The sequence below is a fragment of the Gallinula chloropus genome (genome assembly GCF_964237585.1).
Source record: "Gallinula chloropus genome assembly, chromosome: 28".
NCBI classification, from domain to species: domain Eukaryota; kingdom Metazoa; phylum Chordata; class Aves; order Gruiformes; family Rallidae; genus Gallinula; species Gallinula chloropus.
This window is the reverse complement of record NC_140113.1, coordinates 2,460,144-2,480,385: the sequence shown is the minus strand read 5'-3', so window position 1 is coordinate 2,480,385 and position 20,242 is coordinate 2,460,144. Positions and strand designations below refer to the sequence as shown.

General features: G+C 57.3%; 1 protein-coding gene across 1 annotated transcript in view; it reads left to right on the top strand.

Annotated features, from left to right (window-relative positions):
• The window catches only part of TCF3 (transcription factor 3), a 72,669-nt gene that overhangs the window by 50,431 nt on the left and 1,996 nt on the right, over positions 1 to 20,242 (top strand). Inside the window, exons 6-18 of the mRNA XM_084276188.1 lie at positions 1,089 to 1,218; positions 3,355 to 3,404; positions 7,915 to 8,017; positions 8,247 to 8,386; positions 8,539 to 8,665; positions 9,666 to 9,727; positions 10,465 to 10,543; positions 11,532 to 11,605; positions 12,086 to 12,289; positions 13,532 to 13,655; positions 14,114 to 14,261; positions 15,273 to 15,511; positions 19,390 to 19,534. Coding sequence (XP_084132314.1) covers positions 1,089 to 1,218; positions 3,355 to 3,404; positions 7,915 to 8,017; positions 8,247 to 8,386; positions 8,539 to 8,665; positions 9,666 to 9,727; positions 10,465 to 10,543; positions 11,532 to 11,605; positions 12,086 to 12,289; positions 13,532 to 13,655; positions 14,114 to 14,261; positions 15,273 to 15,511; positions 19,390 to 19,532 — 1,623 coding nt within the window. The 3' untranslated portion in view covers positions 19,533 to 19,534. The remainder of the gene's footprint in view (positions 1 to 1,088; positions 1,219 to 3,354; positions 3,405 to 7,914; positions 8,018 to 8,246; positions 8,387 to 8,538; positions 8,666 to 9,665; positions 9,728 to 10,464; positions 10,544 to 11,531; positions 11,606 to 12,085; positions 12,290 to 13,531; positions 13,656 to 14,113; positions 14,262 to 15,272; positions 15,512 to 19,389; positions 19,535 to 20,242) is intronic.

Below are 20,242 nucleotides of genomic sequence, written 5' to 3'. Positions count from 1 at the left end.
TGGTTTTTTTTTTCTCTGAAAAGCTCTGGAAAATTGTCTGGTGTCAGATGCCCTTGATGGGGAGGATGTTCCTCCCAGAAACATCCTCCTCTGGGGCAGAGCTGTGGCTCCCACATCATTTAACCCCCAGCCACTTCTGGAGGCATCCCCAGGGATAGGGAAAGGAAAGAAAATCCCTTTCTCAGGGAAATTGCCTTAAAATCTCAGCGTCTCTCTGGAGGTAGCCTCAGGAGGAGTGGGGCAGCAGCGTCCCAGCCCTCCAGGATCTCCCAGGGTGCTGTGCCGCTTGCTTTCCTTGGCCGTGCCGCGCAGTGGTTTCAGTGCAGAGGTAATATGACCGGTGGAACAGATTGCAGGAATTTCACCAGCTGTGAATACACGAGCTCCTCTTCCCCTCCCCGACCCCTTTCTGGAGGATGAGGAGTTTTAAAGCGGCAGGGTTTTTCTTTCCACTTTCTCCAAAGCCTGAAATCCTCCTCTGTTTCAACACGTTGCCCTCAGAGGATGGGTCAAAGTGAAGCTTTTGTTGCTTAAAGGCCCTTTGCCAGCCTTCTTAAATTCCTTGTAAATAGGTTGCCTTTCTCCCAAGGTGAAAGGGGCAATGCTGGCGGGCATGCTGCTGGAGGAAGGGCACCATTCCTCCATCCAGGGAGCACCTTGGACTCTGGCTCAGGCCAGCTCAGTGCTGCTTCCCAGAGTGTCCAAGGTCAGCTGGGATAAACACAAGGGAGGAGTTTCCTCTTTTTAGAAAGAGAGATTTGACTTCTCTGTGATAAAATGCAAGAGAAAACCATCCCCAGCAGAGGCATTGCAGCTCTGTGGCAGTGGCATCGTCTGCGACACGTCCAGCTGCTCAGCGCTGGGGAGGGGAGAGAACAGTCAGTGCCGGCACCCTGGGCTGGATTTACAGCTGGGAGGGGAGGCACAGTCAGATGGGCTGCCTACCCCCATATTTACATCTTTGCTTTTCCTTCCTTTGGCTTGTCTTCTCCCCCCCACTCCCCCACCTTGGTGAAGACAGCTCAAGGCAGCTCTGTTCTCTCCCAGCATAACTACATGGAAAGGCTTTTCTGTCTCCTTGTTTGCAGACTGGTTTCCTGCCCAGCGAGATGGGAATCGCCAGCCCGAGCACGCTTTCCCCCACTGGTGTGAAAGGAGGGTCTCAGTATTTTTCTTATCCCAACAATCCTCGCAGGAGAGGTGCTGAGAGCAACATAGGTGAGTGGCTGCGTGTCTCCCAGGGGTGCCACTGCTCCTGTTTGTCCTGCAGCTTGGTGGCAGGCACTGCCCACGGGGCTGGTACCCACATCGGGGCTGCCTTCAGGAAGGAGAGCACCAGTGTGTGAATTGGGCATTTGGGGGGTTTGGGGAGGAAGAAAAAATAGATGATATTCAAAAAGCAGGGGTTGGGCTCAGAGCAACGTAGAATTTCCTTCTTTCTGGAAAGTGTCAGGCCAGCTGGAAGCAGCAGATGGCTTGAGGTTCTTCTGACCGTGCCACCAGCCATGCTGTGTGTCAGTTCCTGTTCCTGGAAGACCTTGGGCCACCTATGAGGCTGCTTTTATGGCTGATGGGGTCTCCTTGGAGCCCCTGTCCTGCCCCAAGCACGCGGGATGCCAGGACGAAGTGTGAGGAACCGGGGGTCTCCTTGAAGCCCCTGTCCTGCCACAAGCACACGGGATGCCAGGACCAAGTGTGAGGTCCAGGGGGTCTCCTTGGAGCCCCTGTCCTGCCACAAGCACACGGGATGCCAGGACCAAGTGTGAGGTCCTGGGGTTCTCCTTGGAGCCCCTGTCCTGCCCCAAGCACACAGAATGCCAGGACGAAGTGTGAGGCCCAGGGAGTCCCCTTGGAGCCCCTGTCCTGCCCCAAGTACACAGGCTGCCAGGACCAAGTGTGAGGCCCAGGAGCTTGGCTAGGGGCTGGTTGCTGTGCCCTGGGACACAGAGGCTGTTTGCTCCATGTCCTCTCCCTGCCCACCTGCCTGCTTCCATGTTGCAGAGCAGGAGCTGCCCACACCTGGATCTACCTGGGAATGAGTCATTTTGCTTTTACTGAAGTCTCAGGTTGGGTGTGAGTTTTAACTCCTGTGTGAAGACAAGCCCCAGTTCTCCAGAATCTGTTTCTTGTCATAGTTCCCCCCTTGCACCCTCCCAAAGTCTCTTCCTTGCTGCTATTTTGGGCTTTCCCCAACGAGCAAAACCAGAAGTGACCCAATGTCATGTGTATTTTTTTTCTGGTGCTTTTCAGACAAAGGCATCCGCTTTGATGTTGCCACTTGAAAACGTTGCTGGTTTCTGTTGTCAGCATGGCAAAGGATGCTTTTGCATTGGGTCATTCTGCATGATGAATTTCTCCTCCTGAGCTGCGACCCAGCAGAGTCCCTGGCTTGGCACACGTGCTGTGTTAGCATCCTGGGGCTTGTCTTAATTATAAACTAAAGAAAAAAAAAAACAAGCCCAAAATATTTTTAACCTGTGCTAACAGGAGGGGAATCAACTTTTTAAAAGGGTAGAGACTGGCAGGACAAGGGGGATGGATTAAAGCTGAAGGAGGGAAGGTTTAAATTAGATATTAGGGGGAAGTTCTTTCCAGAGAGAGTGGTGAGGGGCTGGAACAGGCTGCCCAGAGAGGGGGTGGGTGCCCCGTCCCTGGGGGTGTTCAAGGCCAGGTTGGCTGGGGCCCTGGGCAACCTTGTGTAGCTCCAGGCCTGGAGGTTGGTTGGAGCTCTGTGATCCTTGGGGTCCCTTCCAACCCAGACCAGTCTATGATTCCCCTTGAGCTGCTGCTCTGGATGTTTCCCCAGAATTCTGTCCCTCCCCTCAGGACACTCACCCTCCCCTCTCAGCACTGGGGAGGGACCAGCTCAAGGCGAGCACCGTCCCTGCCTTCCTGCAGCAGTGAAGCTCTCCTGAGTGTGTGTTACTTGGGAGTGAGGGACAATGCATCCCCATCCTTGTGTTTGTTCTCTTTCTGTATCCTCTCTGCAAACCCACTTCAAATGAAATTGGGCTAGAAGCCCCCAGAACCACTCGATGAGGGGTTATTTATGGGCTCAGTCTCTTCCACAGAGCAGACACAGCCCCTCTGTGTGGTGAGCACCTCTTACCACAGTGTTTAGGGAATGAGACTGTCCTGTGAACTTGGGCTATGGGTGGAATCTGCCCTCAAAGGCTGCAGATGTGATGAGGAGAATGTTTCATCCTCAGCCGTTTGGTCATGGGGCATTTGGGATCTGAGCCCTATTTGTATCTGAGCCTTGGCATCTCCCATCCTTGGAGACTTCTAGCTGCAGCTTGTTGTTTTCCTTCCTGCTACCCCCTTCAGAAGTTAAATCCTCTCTTCTTTAACCAGATGGACAGCCCAAAAAGGTTCGGAAGGTGCCTCCTGGACTCCCCTCCTCGGTAAGTGGCACGAACATTCTCCCTGCAGGTATCTCCTGCCCCTTCTTCCATCCCCTGGGCTCCCTCTGCCATGAGTGCTGCCCAGCCCTATGGGTTGGGCCACCCCCAACACTGAGGACCTGGACTTTAGCAGGACAGGGAAGGAGTTTCCCTGCTGAGAAGTGGGGAAGCCCTGTGAGGCTGCAGTGTGGGGCCACTGATCCAGGAGAAGGAGTCATGATGTTCCATGCACGAAGCAGCCAGTGGCTAGAGCCTGGACCCATACCACCACCTCCCCCTGTCCTCCTTACTTCTCCTCTCCTCCCCTCCTCCTTTCTTCCTCCTTACACCTCTCCTCCTCCTCCTTACTCTCTCCTCCTCCTTACACCTCGAGTACTAAGTGAAATGTAATACTCAGGCTGATCAGATTTCACTCCAGAAGGGAAACCGTGGGGCTGTGATGCGGGCGGGCAGCTGGGGCTGCTCCAGGTGTGTGCGCTGCCTGGGCTGTTTTATAGGAAAGCTGAGCAGGCTGGAAGAATATGTTCCCCCTGCTCCTGCTACAGGGAATGAACTGAACAATGTCTTTGTGGCTGCAAGTAATGGGATCTCCAGGAAAGCTAATTGGAGCGGGCTGGAGGGGGATATGGGAGCTGTCTGGCCGAGGCCGCATTCCTCCCGGAGCGTTCGCGTGCTTGCAGGGGGACAGGACAGGCTCTGTCCTGGGGGTGGGCTGGAGCCCAGGCTGGGGCTGTACTGGAGATGTGCCCTTGCCAGAGCGTGTTGGGCAAAGCTGATGCCGATGCAGCATGAAGCAGGTGCCCACTCCTCCCGTTCCTTGTGGAGCATCTTGTGCCAGAGCATTTCTTCAGTGCTAGTGCAAGGCTCAGCCTGTAACCTCCACCACAAGCTCTGCCTTGGGAAACGGGCCCTGAGTTGCAAGGGGTGGGAGGACTGAGGGAGAGGAAGGCACTGAGGGCATGTTGGTGCACAGAGGTGGTTGGAGGGTTCCTGCAGACCCTGCAGACTCAGCAGCGCTGTGTTGCTCCAAGAATCTGTGTTTTAACAGGGACAATCCTGCTTGGAGCAGAATCTGTGTCGCTGTGTTGAGTTTCTGTGTGAAACTTGGACCTTTTAAACCCCAGCCAGCATGTGGGGAAACCATCACTGCCAGCAAATGGCCCTTTATTGGCCTCAGATTTCAAAGGTTGACAGGGCTCCCTGCCCATCGTGCCCCCACAGGAAGAGCTGCTTGGTGTTTCCCAAAACTCACCCCCCTCCCCAAGTCTGAGCTGACACCCACACACTGGCTTTCCCAGCCCAGAAAGTGCTGGCTGTCGCCTCAGCTGCCCCTTGACTGCAAAGCTCCAGGTTTTGGGATCATGGACTGGTGCTGTCTCTTCCCAATGCCATCTCATGGCCGTGACCTCTGGCCTCTTGCTTTGTTTTTGAACTTCCACATCTGGGGAGAGAAATGGGCACCAAGGCGATGAGAGACGCGTGGAGCAAAAGGGGTTGCCGGCCTCAAAGGTGATGGATCAAAGGCTCTTGGCTGGCTTGCCTGCACCAGAGCCCACCCCATGTTATCACTGGACCCTGTGCAAAATAAATAGGTTAATCAGCATCTTATGAAAATTAAGTGCTTTAATCTGTAATTCCCTAGCTGTTTTGAGAACTGGGAGAGGTCAGCAACTGGCGTAGTCGAGGGTGGCTGAAAGGGGAATGGAGAGGCACTGGTGTGCGATGGTCTGAGGGACGGTGTGGAAGGGCAGGATGGAGCAGAGCAGCTCTGAGCGTGGAGGTACCAGGGGGCTTGGAACCCCCTGGAGGGCTTGGAACCCCTGGGGTTCGTTTGAAATAGGTGTTGAGCTTGGGCAGTGCCCGGTGCTGGGGCTGCCCCCGGGGCACAGAGCCCCTTGGAGCCTCCCTGGACATGGGTTCCACCTCGCAGCCATCCTCCCTCATGGACTGGCTTGTCTGGGCACAGGACCCGTGGCTGGATGGAGACCCCCCACCCCAACTCCAGCCCCTGCAGCAGGTCGGCTAGGGGAGGAAGGGAGTTGGTGCAAGTCGGGTCCTGCAGGATTCAGTTGCTGCAGCGGGCGTGGAGGCTGGGAGCTGCTTCAGGCTGTGAATTCACAGTCTGGTCACCGCTCTGTTTAGCTTTAGTCTGCCCCAAGTCCCACCCCGGTTCATGCGTTTAAGCAAGAAAAAAACAGGGAGGGGGAAGAAAAACACAACCAACCAACCCCACAAAGCCCTGTGAATCCCAGCGCTGGGGCTTGATTTTTCAAGCAGTTCTCTGGCCGCGCTGGCAGTTCCAACCAGAGGAAATGACCTCACCTGGAGGTCCCCAGGCCGCCGCCGGAGCTGCCGGCGCAGGGGCTGGGGCCGTGGCGTGGGGAGCTGGGCCCTGGCTCTGATTTACCGTTTCCTGCGGAGCTTGGCCGGCTCCCCTGTGCTCAGCGGGGCTGGGATGCTCCTCGCTTGGCTGGTGCTGGGATGAGCGGACTTGGCTTTTCACACCCTCTCCCCCCTCCCCCCCAAACACACACACACACCCCCTGCACCCAGCAAAGAATTCAGAAAGGGCAGAGCTACTCCTGGGGAACGTGTGTGTGTTGGGGGTGGTGGAGCAGGGTGGATACACAGCGAGGCAAACTCCCCCCTCCACCCCACACACTCCTCCCCCCCCACCCCCCCAGCCCTGCTTTGAAACCCTGGTCCCTTCAGCTCTGGTTTTTGAGTCTTCTTTTGGCTCTGGGTTGATTAAATGGATGTTGCAGCTCGCCGCAGCCCCCCCGCTCCACTGCCGCACAGCTGCCTCGCGTGCTGGCCGGGCGCCAGCCCCTGGCAGATGGCGTGGGGCTATTAGACGTGCTTCATTCGATTCCCTGTCCCAGCTCCCGCTATTTAATCAAATTATAGGAAAAGTCAATTTACTGGATTCTTGTTCTTTGCAGCCTCCTCCATTCCCCCGCTCTCCCCGGCTCCCCACGCGCGGCTCCCTGCGCCCGCGTCGCCCCAGCACCGGCCTGTGATGCCACACAAAGCCTGGGAATTGTCTATTTTTTTGAGCAAGAAGGGCAGCTGCCAGTGTCTGTCAGGTTTTTCCCTTCCCCCCTCTCTTTATTTGTGTTTCTTTTCTTTTTTTCTTCTTTATTTCACAAGTTCCCCAGTCTTGCTACGTAGCACCCATGCCCACGAGTTGCTTTCAGCATCCTGTTGCCCTCCCTCTCACAGGGTCTGATGGGTGGTGAGGGGCTGGGGTTACCCCTGGGGCTCTGAACCCACCCAGTGTTGGGGGAAGATGCTCCAAGAAGCCAAAACCAGGAGGAAACAGCACAGCATATTGAAATGCAATCACCGATGCTTCACTGAGTGGTTGTGGGGGGGAGTAGTGTGGTGTGTTTTTTTACAAAAAGATCTCTATTTTCTATTACCCTGCCAAAACAAAATAAAATCTTGATGTTCTGGGCAGTTCAGAGAAGTAAAGAAACAACTTTGCCCCTTCTTGCTGGGTGAGGACAAGGGGTCAGAGGGAGGAAGCTGGCTGGGTGTGGGGAAAGAAGCTCAGGGCAGATTTCCTTTCCAAAGAGCTGTGTCTTCCAGGCAGAGCTGGCTGAGCGTGCCCGGCAGCCTCTGCTTTCGTGTGTGCTTAAAGAAACGTAAATTATGAGCTGTTTCAGAATGAATCAACGGGGATGAAAATAACCCCTAACCAAGGTTCTCACGTAATCGTGAGGGGCATTATCTCGGTTTCTGTGTGTGTTGTATTTCTGCTTTCAAAAGGAAAAAAAAATAGGTATGTTTGTGTACTGGCACAGGGTGGGTTTTGGGAAGGGCTCTCTAGGGTGGGTTTGGTTAATTTAGGAGGCAAACTGAAGCTTTTCCTTAATATTCTGTTAAATACAAAGCTGAAGGGTGCTGAAGAAGCTGTCTGAGACCCTTCCCCTCCCGTGCGACATCCTTTTTGAGGGACTGCTCAGCCCTCAACTTCCCCAGTGCCTCAGTTTCCCCTCAAGCAGGATGGGCTGATTTCCATGAAGGGCTTGAGCTGGGGCTGTGCTGGGGAGCCCAACATCTAGCAGGGGCGAGCAGGTCCCCGAGCCTCCCCCAGTCCCTGTCACCACTGCCCAGCCCACGCCCTGGGGTGCGGGGTTCGCGTGCAGAAACGATGGCTTTTGTGGTTACCCATAAAAAGTTATAACCACAGAAAAAGGAACTAGAGCAGAGAGCTGAAACTTCTGCTGGCGCCGGCATCTTCTGCACGGGGATCCGCACGGTTACGGGAAGGCAGGCGTGACGTGGCTGCACGATGGGCCTCTCTTCCCTGCTCCGTTCGGTACCGTCACTGTGCCTTGGGCTGGGCTGAGCTGAGCTGGTCTGGTTGCCCCTCTCTCCCCACTTCTGGCTTTGCTGTGGCACTGACCAGCTCTGTCATCTTGCCACCATGAATAAAAGCGAAGCCACGTGGGTTGGGGTGATGGATGGGGTGGCCAAACAGTTCAGCCCCTTTCTTGCCCCCCAGGTGTACCCGTCCAACTCAGGTGATGACTACAGCAGGGATCCAGCTGGATATACTCCCTCGAAGCCTCCCAGCACTGTGTATCCCGGAGCCTTTTATATGGCAGGTGAGTTGTTAACCCCAGTGTCCTGCGAGCTGGTCAGAGCAGGGGTTGCCTGGCCCCTGACAGACAGTGGGAGGAATTGCACAGCACACAAGACGCTTGTGCTCAGTGGGAGATGCTCAGCATAGATGGGGACAGACACAGCCCCTTGGCCTGGGCTGCTTTGCTCTGCTATGGGCTGTGGGACTCATGCTGGCATCTCTGCCCTGCTCAGCTCTGCTTTTCCCTCCAGACGGGCTCCATAACTCACCAGACCTGTGGAGTTCACCTGGTGCCATGAGCCAGTCGAGTTACGGTGCCATGCTGGGCAGCTCCTCCTCCCCGCTCCCGCAGTCCAGCGGCTTCAACAGTTTACATCAGCACGAACGCATGGTAACGTGTCACCGGCGCCGTGGGCGGGTGGGATCGGGGGCTGTGCTGGGCTGGCTGGTGGCAGCACCATCACCTCATCCCAGAGCTGTCAGCGTGGGGCAGCCCAGCAGCCTTTCGAGCGCAGCTCTCACCCCTCTTCCCCTCTCTTCCAGAACTACCAGCTTCATTCAGGAGAGGTGAACGGCGGGCTCCCCTCTGTGTCTGGCTTCTCCTCTGCCTCCACGCCGTACGGTGTCTCCAGTCACACGCCCCCCATCAGTGGGACAGACAGCATGATGGGTACGTACAGCCCCTGAGCGCACCGTGCCCCCCCCTCGCTCCACTGGCTTGTGCACACCCCAAACTCTTGTGCAAACCCCTGATGCTGGAGGCTGTGATACCCATGTCTGATGTACCCAGGCGCTTTTTATCCCTTGTGTGTCACCCTTGCCTGGAGTCACTGCATGAAGAAAGCAGCACAGCGAGGTTATTCCTGCTGGATACCTGGGCAGGCTGAGGCAGGGAGATGGGGGCCTGGTTTGGGGGTGTTCGCCTTGCTTGGTGGATCTGAGAGGACACCAGGACCTGTGATGTTACTTGTTGGAAGCCCAGAGACTTAAAATAGTTGTGGGAAGGATTTGCACCTGTGCTGTGGGAATCATAGACTGGTGTGGGTTGGAAGGGACCCCAAGGATCACAGAGCTCCAACCCCCCTGCCACAGGCAGGGTCACCAACCTCCAGGCCTGGAGCTACACAAGGCTGCTCAGGGCCCCATCCAACCTGGCCTTGAACACCCCCAGGGCGCACGTGTGAAGCCCGTTCATCTAAATCTGGAATGGGAATGTTTGTGCTGCGTTTGGGTGCCACGTTAAACCCCCCACCAAGTGCTTTAATCTCCAACCTTGCTGAACCTGTTACAAAACCTATTGCTGAAATGAACTTGTGTTCCCCAGGAAATGAGGATTCTGACCTTGATTTGTAGAAAAACCCTTGTTTAGGGGAGGGGAAGCAAGTTGGGGATCATAGGGGCATGAAGTGCCCTGTGGAAATGGGCTGTGCTGCAGCAGAGACGTTTGATTGTGGTTGGTAGCATGAGACATTCCTGCAGCCCCATGAGAGCTGCTGGGCCACGTGTGTCCCTGCCAGGCCGCTCTGAGCTGGGCCTCTGTTCAGTTCTCAGGCAAAGCAGTAAAAGCAAGATATGTCCATCTCAGGGTGGGTGATGCCAGAGGTCTTGCAGGGTGCCCCATCCTGCTGGATTCCCAGCGCCCTGGCAGTGATGTCTGTGTCCTCTCTCAGCAGGTAACAGAGGAACCACAGCTGGGAGCTCAGGAGACGCACTCGGGAAGGCACTAGCTTCAGTAAGTCTCTGCAGGCCTTTGGTGTGGTCCCTTGTCCTGTCACAGCGTTGGACCTTCCCCCTCTGGGCAGTGGGTGGGGGTGGTGGGGTTGGGTATATGTCCCCAAAACCACAGCAGCCTCTGAGGGGAGGGTTCCCCCATCTCCCACGTGCTGCCATCCCAAGCCCTGGCATTGTGCAGAAGTGCCTTGTGGCAGATGGGGAAACTGAGGCACTGGACACTATTGTGGCCCATCAGATCTGTGTCTGTGAGCTGGCTCTGCAGACCATCCATCCTGGGCAAGGCAGCTCCATGCAGCACTCCTAGCAAGACTTGCAGGTCCCAGTAGTTCTGGCCCTGTGCGTGCTGGTTGAAACTGGGAGGCATTGGTCCCACTGGGCTGTCAGAGCCAGGGGTTGCCTCTGTCCTGGTCAGGGACCTTTGCTTCTGTGTGGTGGTAGAGGGGTGCTCAGTACTGTGCCCTGCAGTGACATCTTGGGGCTCTCACATCCCTCCAAGGCAGGACCTGAAGAACAGAGGCCGTAGCTGGGGGATGGTGGCAGCAGGGACAGAGAAAGACACCAGTGTTAATAGGGGAGCTGCTGGGCCATCATGCTGGCTGGGAGCTGGTGGTGGGGTGGGAAGGGAGGTGCCATGGGGGTCCCCACAGCACCTGGGCATGGCGGTGCTGGGGAGGGGGAGAGCCAGGGGTGGGCACTGAGAGAGAGCCTGACCATGCCCTGCTTCTCTTGCTCCAGATTTACTCCCCTGATCACTCTAGCAATAACTTCTCATCGAACCCCTCTACACCGGTCGGCTCCCCGCAGGGCCTCGCAGGTAGGTGAAGAGCTCTGGCTGTGAAGGGGGTGTGGGGTTTGCTCGCAGGTGGTACAAGGCAGAGTGCCTCCCACATCTGCCCCAACTCCTGTAGACACTTGGGGTGATGTCACCACGTCCCATTTATTTTTAAAAGCAGGAGAGCAAAGAGGAAGGACAGACAACCTCAAGGACACCTTTTAAATGTCTCCTTGAGGCAGCTTCTCCATCAGCTATAGCTTTTCTCCCACTGGGAGCCAAGCAGTGCCCAAGCAACGGCTGCACATGTGAAGGCAGCAGCTCTGCCTGGCCCTCATGGTAGCACCATGACTTACAGCACTGCTGCCAGCCCAGGACCCTGTCCCTGAGCATCCTGGGGATGGGAGGGTTCATCCCTGGATTTGGCCCTGTGGGAGGAGCGCAGTGGGAACCGGGAAGCAGCCAACTGGTTAAAAACCATTTCCAGTGCCTGAGAAAAGCCCGTCTCTGCTCCTGTCTGGTGGGAGAGGTTTTGTCCCTGCCCAGCAGAGCTGTGTGTGCCAGCTGCAGGATCAGTGTGTGTGCCAGCTGCCCGCTCCCTGAGGGGACAGAGACACTCAGAAACCTCTCAAGCTCTGCAGGTCTGCGCTTGGTTTCCCACTGAGGCCGAGCAGAACCAAGCCCACAGCCAGGGCCCTGCAGGGATTTCTGCAGGAGGCATGTGGGGTCAGAGCGTGACCCCTCACAGCACCCCTGTGAGATAAGGTGGCACCTGCCCTGCAGTGGAACAAATGCCTCTGGGGGCACCCTCTCTGCGGGCACCCCTCACAGAGTGCTGAGGGAGCCCGGGGAAACCTGCACCTCTGTGTGTGCTGCCTGGCTGGCGTTGGACGAGCCTGTGTCGTGGCCCTGCAGTGCTTTGGTGGCCTGTACAGAGTCTGGTGGCCCACGCAGTGCTGTGTTGGCCCAGCTTCCAGCCCCATCTAGTGGCAGCCGTGCCCAGTCCCATTCTCTCCCTGTCTGTCCACAGGCACATCCCAGTGGTCTCGAGCGAGCGGACAGGGTGCCTTATCTCCCAGCTACGAAGGGAGCCTCCACACTTTAGTAAGTGCTGCTGAAAGATCTGCCTTCTCCTTTTCTCTTCCATCCCTCCTGCTCCTGTCAGGGGTGGGGTTTTGGGTGACAGCCCTGTCCCACAGATGTCTGGTGCTTGGTTGATAGCTGGGTGCCGGGGCAGAAGCAGCAGAGCAGAGTTGGGGACCCACTTCCCTGAACCCAGAGCCCAGTGGGCAGAGGCACAGCCTTGCCCTCTCCCCCTGTTTAGGGCCTGTTCACATCTCTGTGGGTCTGGCCCATCCAAACGGGTGTCTGTCTGGTTTCTGCCTCCTTTCCCTGGGTGATTCTGCTTATGGGACTCCTTGTGCCTTTAAGGGATGGCACCAGTGGGGCTGGGGTGTGTTTCTCTCTGCACATGCCTTGTCCAGCCAAGTACAGGATTGCTGTGGCTGCTCTTTAGTGTAGAGCTGCAGCACTGCTGGCTTCATCCCAGTTAACACAGACCTATTCTCTGTCCTGTCCTTCAAGCAAAACAAAATGGAAGACAGGTTGGACGAAGCCATTCACGTGCTGAGGAATCACGCCGTGGGCCAGACAGCTGCCATGCCGAGCAACCACGGGGACATGCACGGGCTCCTGGGCTCGGCGCCGGCACACAGTGCCACAGTGGGCAGCCTGGGCCAGGCCTTCCCTGCCTCGGTCATGTCCCTGGGGAGCAGGCACCCGAGCCTGGTAAGTGTGGAAGCATCCCAGGGAACATGCTTGGGGACACATGTCATGGTGTGAGAACAGTTCAGAGTGGCCCAGCTTGGGTAGGCTGTTGACAGCTTTGAGTGGGTGATGTGCACAGGAGGTCTGTGGCTTCTGGTCTTCATGCATGGGGGTTGAATCCGTGCTCAGCACAGCAGTGGCTCTTGGGCACATGCCCTGCATGCAATTTGCTCACTCCCCTTCTCAGGGCAGGCAGAGGTGGTGAAAACTCTTCCTTCTTCCCTGCAACGTGGATGGAAATCCCTCAAAACCAGCTTCAGGCTGTCCCCAGGGGATGCAGGGAGAAGAAGGAGAGGGATCTGTCTCAGGGCAGGTCTGCAGGAGCCAGGTATCACCAGGACTTCTCTGCTCCAAACTGTTCGTGCAGGCACGTGTCCTCCTGTGAGCTGGGCAGCGCTAATGTGTGATGGCTCATTTGCTGTCCAAGGAGCACGACAGGTCCCAGATGTTGGGAGCACATGGATGCTGGGCTCCCATGCTGCATCACCAGGGTCTCCCCTTGTCCCGAGGCTGGTGTGACCACAGGAGCACGTTTTTGGCAGAGCTGGTTGCCAGTGTCTCCAGTTTCTGGAGAACCAGATCTGAGCTCCCCAGACTCTGCTGCTGAGCCCAGAAATGGTCTCTGTGTCCTCGTGGCAGACTGCAGAGACCAGAGTGTTTGCATCGGGGCTGGCGTGGTCCTGCTGGTCCCTGGCAGGCGTTGTGCAACCTCAGGGGGCACGGGCTCAGAAAGGCTGCTGGACCCCAGGCCCTTTGGAGCCAGGTTCACGCTGCTGGGATTGTCCCTTGCTCTGGTGGCACTGGGGAGGTGGCAGAAATGCTGGTGCTTGATTGAGAGAGGACACGTGCAGCCCAGGCACGGTGTGTTCCCCAGGTACCAGCCATGCATCTAGGCAGAGGCGGCTTTCGCATGGCAGGAGGAGCCGGGTGCTGACGGGGGCTTTCTGCTTGGTCCAGTGATGGGCAGGACATGGAGCTGTGTCCTGCAGTGCCACTGCCACAGCCCCCAGCACAGACCTGCCCCTAGGGTCGGGTCTTCCCTCCCACATGCCTGTGTTCTGGGTGGTGGTGGGAGTGCAGGGTGTGTGGCTGCCCCTCAGCCTGCTCTGCAGAGCACTGCGCTGTGCTCGGGGTGACTGTGCCTGTGCCCACTGGCCATGCCACTCCCCTCCCTCAAGGCTTGCTCTGCTTGTTCTGCTGTAGGTGGGAGGAGGTCACCCCGAAGATGGGTTGTCCAGCAACCCCAGCATGCTCCACAACCATGTCACACTTCCATCACAGCCCAGCTCGCTCCCTGACCTCAACAGGCAGCAAGACACGTACAGTGGTAAGGCAGCTGTCCACGAGTGCATGCTTGAGATCACCCCTTAGGTCCAGCCCTGGGCAGCAGTGACGTGGGGGGAGATGGGTGCTCTTGCAAGGCTGGTGCTCACTTGCAGCATCTGTAGGGCAGTTTCTACCTTGAGGCTTTTACAGAGGTTTGACCTGGGTGTTCCTGAGCCTCCCGCCAGCTGCGGGTGCACAGACCCCCCCCAGGTCTTTCTCTGCTGCAGGGGGTCAGGCCCTCATTCTGGAGAGCCTGGGAGGTGGGGGGCAGAGGAGCAGGGGGTGGTAACAGGGCAGAGCTGGCACCCCTCCAGCTGCTCTTGCTGTGGATGGGCAGTGCGGGATGAGTCGGGGATGCCACATGCTGCAGTGCAGCCAGAGCAGGACCTGGGGACTTCCCAGCCCACTGTGCAGGTCAGACCCCTCCAACCTCTGTGTGTGGCTCTGCTTCATCATCAGGCTTGTCAGGAGGGCTGGGGCGAAGCAGCGTGTCCTCAGGAACCAGTGAAATAAAGAGGGAAGAGAAGGAGGATGAGGAGAACACGTCAGTGGCAGATAACTCAGAAGAGGAGAAGAAGGAGCTGAAACCCTCCCGGAACAGAACAAGGTGCTCTTTGAACAGGTCTCTCCCTTCACTTACTCTGTTACCAGTCTGGGGCCATTTGGGCTGGGGTACGCCTGCAGCGACCCGCCAGGCGCTGGGCTCTGCCCAGTAAGGCCGAGGGTTGTCCTGCAGCACAGACCCACCAGCCCCTGCCCACCATGGGAGCCTTGTCTGTCCTCACACAGAGGCAGCACAGCCCAGGCTGCCACTGCGTCCCCGTGGCTTTGGGCCGTGCTGGGGAAGGGTCCCTGCTCCCCTCTCCTGCTGGCTCCCATCCCCATGGCCACAGGGCTTCCTCAGGCTCGTAAAGCAGAGGACTCCTGCACCCACCTTGCGGGGTCGCTCAGGGTGTTGCTTGTGGCCATGAGCAGAAAGGACCTTAAGCACTTGGCTTCCCTCAGGCAGGGGCAGGAAGGTTTTGACCTCTTCCTTGCTCAGGGTCATCTCTGCTCTGGGCTCCTGTATCCTCTGTCACATCCAGCCTGACATGAGGCAGGATACCAGAGAGAGTCCTTTGAGCTTGTCTGCAACCTCACCACCGGCTCAGAGGCTTTCTGAGGGTGATACTGCCCGGAGAGGAAGCTCCAGCCCTGCTCATGCCACACTTGCAGCCACCTCCTTCCCTGGAGGCAGAAGGCTGCCGCTTCCCAAAATGCCAACCTGGGACACGGGTGATGTCCCCTACACCTTCTCTGGGCCACTCTGCAACCTCCCAGCAACAAGCACAGGCGTTAATCATACCAGTTGTGGTTTCTTTCTTTGTTAACTTAAAAACAAAGCAAACAAACAAACGGAGGCAGAAGAAGGAAGAGCCTTTTTATTGCTTCTCTCCAAAGTCTGAGCGTGGGGCACCGGGGCCAGCCCATCCCAGTGGGGGCACTCGGGGCGCAGCGTCCCGGCTCGCGGGGCTTGGTGTCCTTGTGCCTCAACGTTATGTTTCTTTGCTGTGAGTTGACCAGTGCTGAGAGTGCACGCGAGGAATGTCCCTGTCTCGTTCTTATTTTAAACCATTAGTCAAGATGAGGATGAGGAGGACGATCTTCTTCCCCCAGAGCAAAAAGCCGAGAGAGAGAGAGAAAGGAGGGTCGCCAATAATGCCCGTGAGCGCCTGCGGGTCCGTGACATCAACGAGGCCTTTAAAGAGCTCGGACGCATGTGCCAACTCCACCTAAACAGCGAAAAACCGCAGACCAAACTGCTAATCCTACACCAGGCCGTATCAGTCATACTGAACCTGGAGCAACAAGTTAGAGGTCAGTGAGGGTCCCGGAGTGGTGATATTTTACGTATCTGATCGGCACGGGGCTGTCTGTCTGTCTGTCTCCTGTGACACGTGCTGTGGTGCCTCGCACTGTCTCTCTCCCCTGTGGCCTTGGGTTCCCAAGGTTGTTGATGTCCTTTTTTTCGTTTGGTTTTTTTTTTTTTTTAACCTTTTTCTTTTATTTTTTTCTCCTTTTTTGCATCCCCACTGTTCTCTCTTTTGTTGCCCATTGCCACTGCGTGTGCTGCATGCCGGTCCCCGAGGGGGCACCTGTGCCGTCCTCACTTTCCTGCAGCCAGGTGTGTCTTGCTCAGCTGCTTGGTCAGCAAAACGAAAACCAAATCCACCCAAACCCCTCCCCCCAACATCTCCTGGAGGGGTCCCAGATCTGACGGCTCTCTGAGGGCTGCTCCAAGCACAGCCCATCTCTGCCCGCGGCTGCAGCAGCAGTGAGCGATGCCCCATCCTCCCTGCACGCCAGGCTCTGTGTACCTGGGGGCACCTGGCAAACCCCTGGGGATCGCTGGAGCCGTGTGAGGGGCAATGGGATGGAGATGCTGAGCCCAGGGTTGGGCAGCTGCCTGCACAAACTGGGCTCCGAGGCGAGCCAGGAGCAGGCTGCAGCCGCAGCCAGGCACACACAGGCTCTCACCCTTCTGGGACACGCTCCCTTCCCACACACGTGTGTGCCTGTCTCACCCGTGCTCACCCCCAGCGCTGCGTCCCGGTGGGAGGGGGAGCAGAGGGCTTGCCTTCCTGCTCCAGAGGACTTTGCTGCTTGGTTCCTGCATCCTGCAGTGCATGCTCCCGCTGCCCGGCCCCGCTGCGCAGGGGGCTGGGGCAGGTTAACCCCCTTTCTCTCTGCAGAGGCTGTTGTAACACGCATCGGTGGTTTGTGCCTGGCTGTGCTCCTCTCTGCTGGCCTCTGCTGTTGCATTGATGTTGGAGTCCTTTGTGCCTCTCTTCAGTTTGTAATTTTTTTGCCTTTCATAACATGTATATTTTTTCCTGTCTCTTTTTTAATTTCCCCTTCCTTTTTTATTTCTTTCTTTATTTTTTTTTTCATTTCAAGTTTTGATTATTTTGGTTCTGTTCTTTCTGATCTCCTACAGACAGTCCCCAGCCGTGACCTCTCGGTGGTCCCACTCTCTACCTTGTACTTGCTGCTTGCGGATGGAGGCAGGAGCTGAGGGGTGGGGGTGGAGGGGGGGGCAGGGGCTAGGCAGAGTTGGCACCATGTTCATTTTGGTCTCCCACGCTTGTCCCTTTTTAAAACCCTTCTCAGTGCAGCTGGGGAAGCGAGCTGAGCCCCACGTGCTGCAGCAGCAGGCGTTAGCTGAGGCAGCGAGGGTGTCCTTCCTTCTTTACTTCTTTCCTTCCTTCCTTCCCTTGGGGCTGCTTTGCCAGAGAGAAGCCAGCCCCCCAAGTCCCCTCCTGCAGAGCTGCCCTGGGAGCAGGGCCCTTGCGGCCCTGCACACCCAGCCAGCGCTGCCAGGACCCTCCTGCTGCCAGCAGTGACCCAGCAGTGAGGGAAGGGAAAGGAGAAGGTTGGGGGAGTTGCAGGGGGGGCCAGGCAGGCAGGTCAGTGCTCCCTTTGAGGGGCACAAGGCAGCCAAGGCATTGCACGTCCCTATAACCCGGAGGACCCAGCGTGGCCGTGCAGACTGTCAGCAGCACTTGCCAGTGGTGAGGAGATGGATTCATCCTGCCTGGCTGCGGCGTGCGAGGCACTGCCGGGGCTGGGTCCCTGCTGGGGGCAGCCACCACCCAGGAACAGCAGTTGCCAGCATGTGTTTGGAGGAACAGGACAGGTTCCTGCTGTGGGTGGTGGCTCCATTCCCCCCCCGCCCCCAGCCACCCTGGTTGTGCTGGAGAGAAGGTGGCAGTGATGGCTGGGACCCTGAGGCAGCGAGGAGGGGACATTGGCAGGGATGAGGCAGCAAGGAGAGGATGCAGGCAGGGACAGTGGGCCATCCTCTGTCCCACACAGGTAAACCCTTGCCTGGAGAGTCCCTGCTCCCCTCCACAAGTCTGGAGCTCCTCCAGACTCCCCAGCACACCCAGAAAGACTCTGATGCAGCGGCCTCTCTTCAGTGAAGTCTTACCCCGCAGTCCGTCCCAGTGCCAGGTCTCACCCAAGGACCCTCCTCAGATAGGTGTCTTCCCTGCAAGAATTTTTGCTCTGGGGGAGAAGGTCGTCTGTACCATAAATTGGGGGTTTGGAGGGGTCGGGCTGCGGGCGAGGCCACGGTTTAAGATGCTGCCAGCACGACGCTGCCTTTCCCCCCCCATCCCTGCACCCCTGGGGTGCTGCCAGTGGCAGAGGCTCTCCCAAAACTCATGACTATGCCTGGAAAAGAAAATCACCCCCTTCCAGAGATTGTGCTGAATGACCTAGATTCAGTGTCTGCATGAGGGACTCACCCTCAGCAGCAGCTGGGGGCCCTTGGCTCCTGACCCTGGTTACTGTGCCCCCCACCCGTAAGAGGGTGCTGGGCCAGGCTGCCACGTGCTGCTGCAGCACAGCTTCCCAAAAACACCTTCAGCAGGAGGATTTTGCTGTAGGTGGGATTTTTGGAAGGAAACCTTACAAAGAAGGATTTGCTTTCCACCCAAAAAGCCTTTTCTTGGAGGATGGGAGGGAGAGGGGGGCAGGCATGAGCCTGATTGTTTTGGCTGAGACTCCCCCTGAACTGTCAGTCGTCAGCCAAAACCAAACGGGGAGGCAGAATAATGTGGAGGGGAGAAGGTGTCGGTGTTGACTCTGCATCCTCTGCCCACCTTTGCCCCCCGCCCCCTCGCAGCACCCTCCAACCCCGTGCTGGCAGCACCTTCACGTGGTTTGCAGAGGCGACACACAGCCCAAAACTAGTTTGGGCTGCCCCAGGATACCCCCTGAGACGAATTGGCTTTGCAAAGTGAGGCTGTTTGAGCCGTTTCCAGTGGACACCAGAAGCACTACCAGCACGGCAACGTATAGCCCCCCCCCTCCTCCTCCTTGGTACCACCCCCCTGACTAATTAATCCCTGTGGTGCTATGAACCCAGCAGTACAGACGAGGCCTTGTCACTGGAGGACAAAGATCTGAGGGACCGGGAGAGGAGAATGGCCAATAACGCCAGGGAAAGGGTGCGCGTGCGGGACATTAACGAGGCCTTTAAAGAACTGGGACGCATGTGTCAGATGCACTTAAAAACGGACAAAGCACAGACCAAACTGATCATCCTACAGCAAGCGGTGCAGGTCATTCTGGGCCTGGAGCAGCAAGTACGAGGTATGGTAACAGCTGGCAGGTGCATTTCGGGGCTTTTCTCTTCCTCACACACCCCCCTCTCCTCACCCCCTCATTCTCTGCGTGCCTGGGCATCTCCTGTGACTCCTGCTTTCTGTGTGAGGTTGTGTGTCTGTGTCAGCGGTGGCACCCTTGGGTGCTGCGGGCTGAGCTTTCCAAAGTCCTGGCCCTGGGGTGGATTGGAGACCACTCCATCTCCCCTCAACGGTTCTTCATGGGAATTTGGTACCTGGATCCCATTCAGCAGCTTTGGAAAACTCAGTCCTGGATTCCCAGGGCACTGGGGGGTGTCTGTCAGCAGCACGTGTTCAATCTGGCTTGGGGTTTCCCCCCGGGCGTGGGCTTTTGCTCTGGCAGGGGTCTGGCCAAGTTACAGCAGCCACTGCAAGGAGCAGCAGGCAAAGAGCAGCTCACCCTGAGGTCGTTTCCTTGCGTGGTCCCGTCTGTCTGTCTGTCTGTCCTGGGACTCTGTCCTCACTCTCTGTGGGATGCTGCTGCCGTGCGCGATGGATGCTGTTGCCCAGACTGAGGTTGCTTCCCTCCCTCCTTCCCTCCCTCCCTTGCTGTTTTTGGCCTAGAGCGCAATCTGAACCCCAAAGCGGCCTGCTTGAAGCGTCGGGAAGAGGAGAAAGTGTCCGGAGTGGTAGGAGATCCCCAGATGACACTTTCAGCTTCACATCCTGGTCTAGGAGATGGTCACAATCCTGTTGGACACATGTAAAGGTATCGTCCCCCCGGCCCGGTGATCCCAACACCCCACTGCAAGGTCCCACGTGCCGCTTCGGTAGCTCAGCCCTGCTCATTCAGCACCAGGCAGTGTCCTTCCAAATCTACCCTCATAAGGTGGTGTTTGCTCATCAGTGGCCACCCAGAGCCTCTGCCCTGTAGGAGAGCTGCAGCCCTAGGCAGGGACAGGGGGCTCGGTGCTCTCCTCACCCTGAACCAGATCAGCCCTGGTCTGCACCCCCCAGCCTTGCCCCAGTTGGCTGTCGGAAGCCACCAGGTCCTTTGCCCGGTGGCCTTATGGGATGGCCATCCCTGTTTTTAAGGGAACCCCCTCTTGGCCAGGGGTCATGTGGGGTGTCAGTGGGGGATTGAGCAGATCCGGGAGAGGTCAGCAAGGGTCCCCTGTGGGGATCTGCAATGCCTCAGCCTGTGGCACCCACCGCCCCGGAGTGCATGGAGGGGGCCATGGCCACTGACATCCCCTGTGCTGCTGGGTGCCTGGGGCTGCCCTGGGACAGGGGGAGAAAAGAAGAAGAAAAATAAAAGATGGAAAAATAAAGGGGGGAAAAGGGAAGAAAAAGGGGGAAAAAAAAGGAAAATGAAGGAAAAAAGAAAGAGGAAAAAAAGGCAGAGCCAGTGTGTGAGCAGAACAGCGAGCCTGTGTCATAGAATCATAGAATCCCAGCCTGGTCTGGGTCGGAAGGG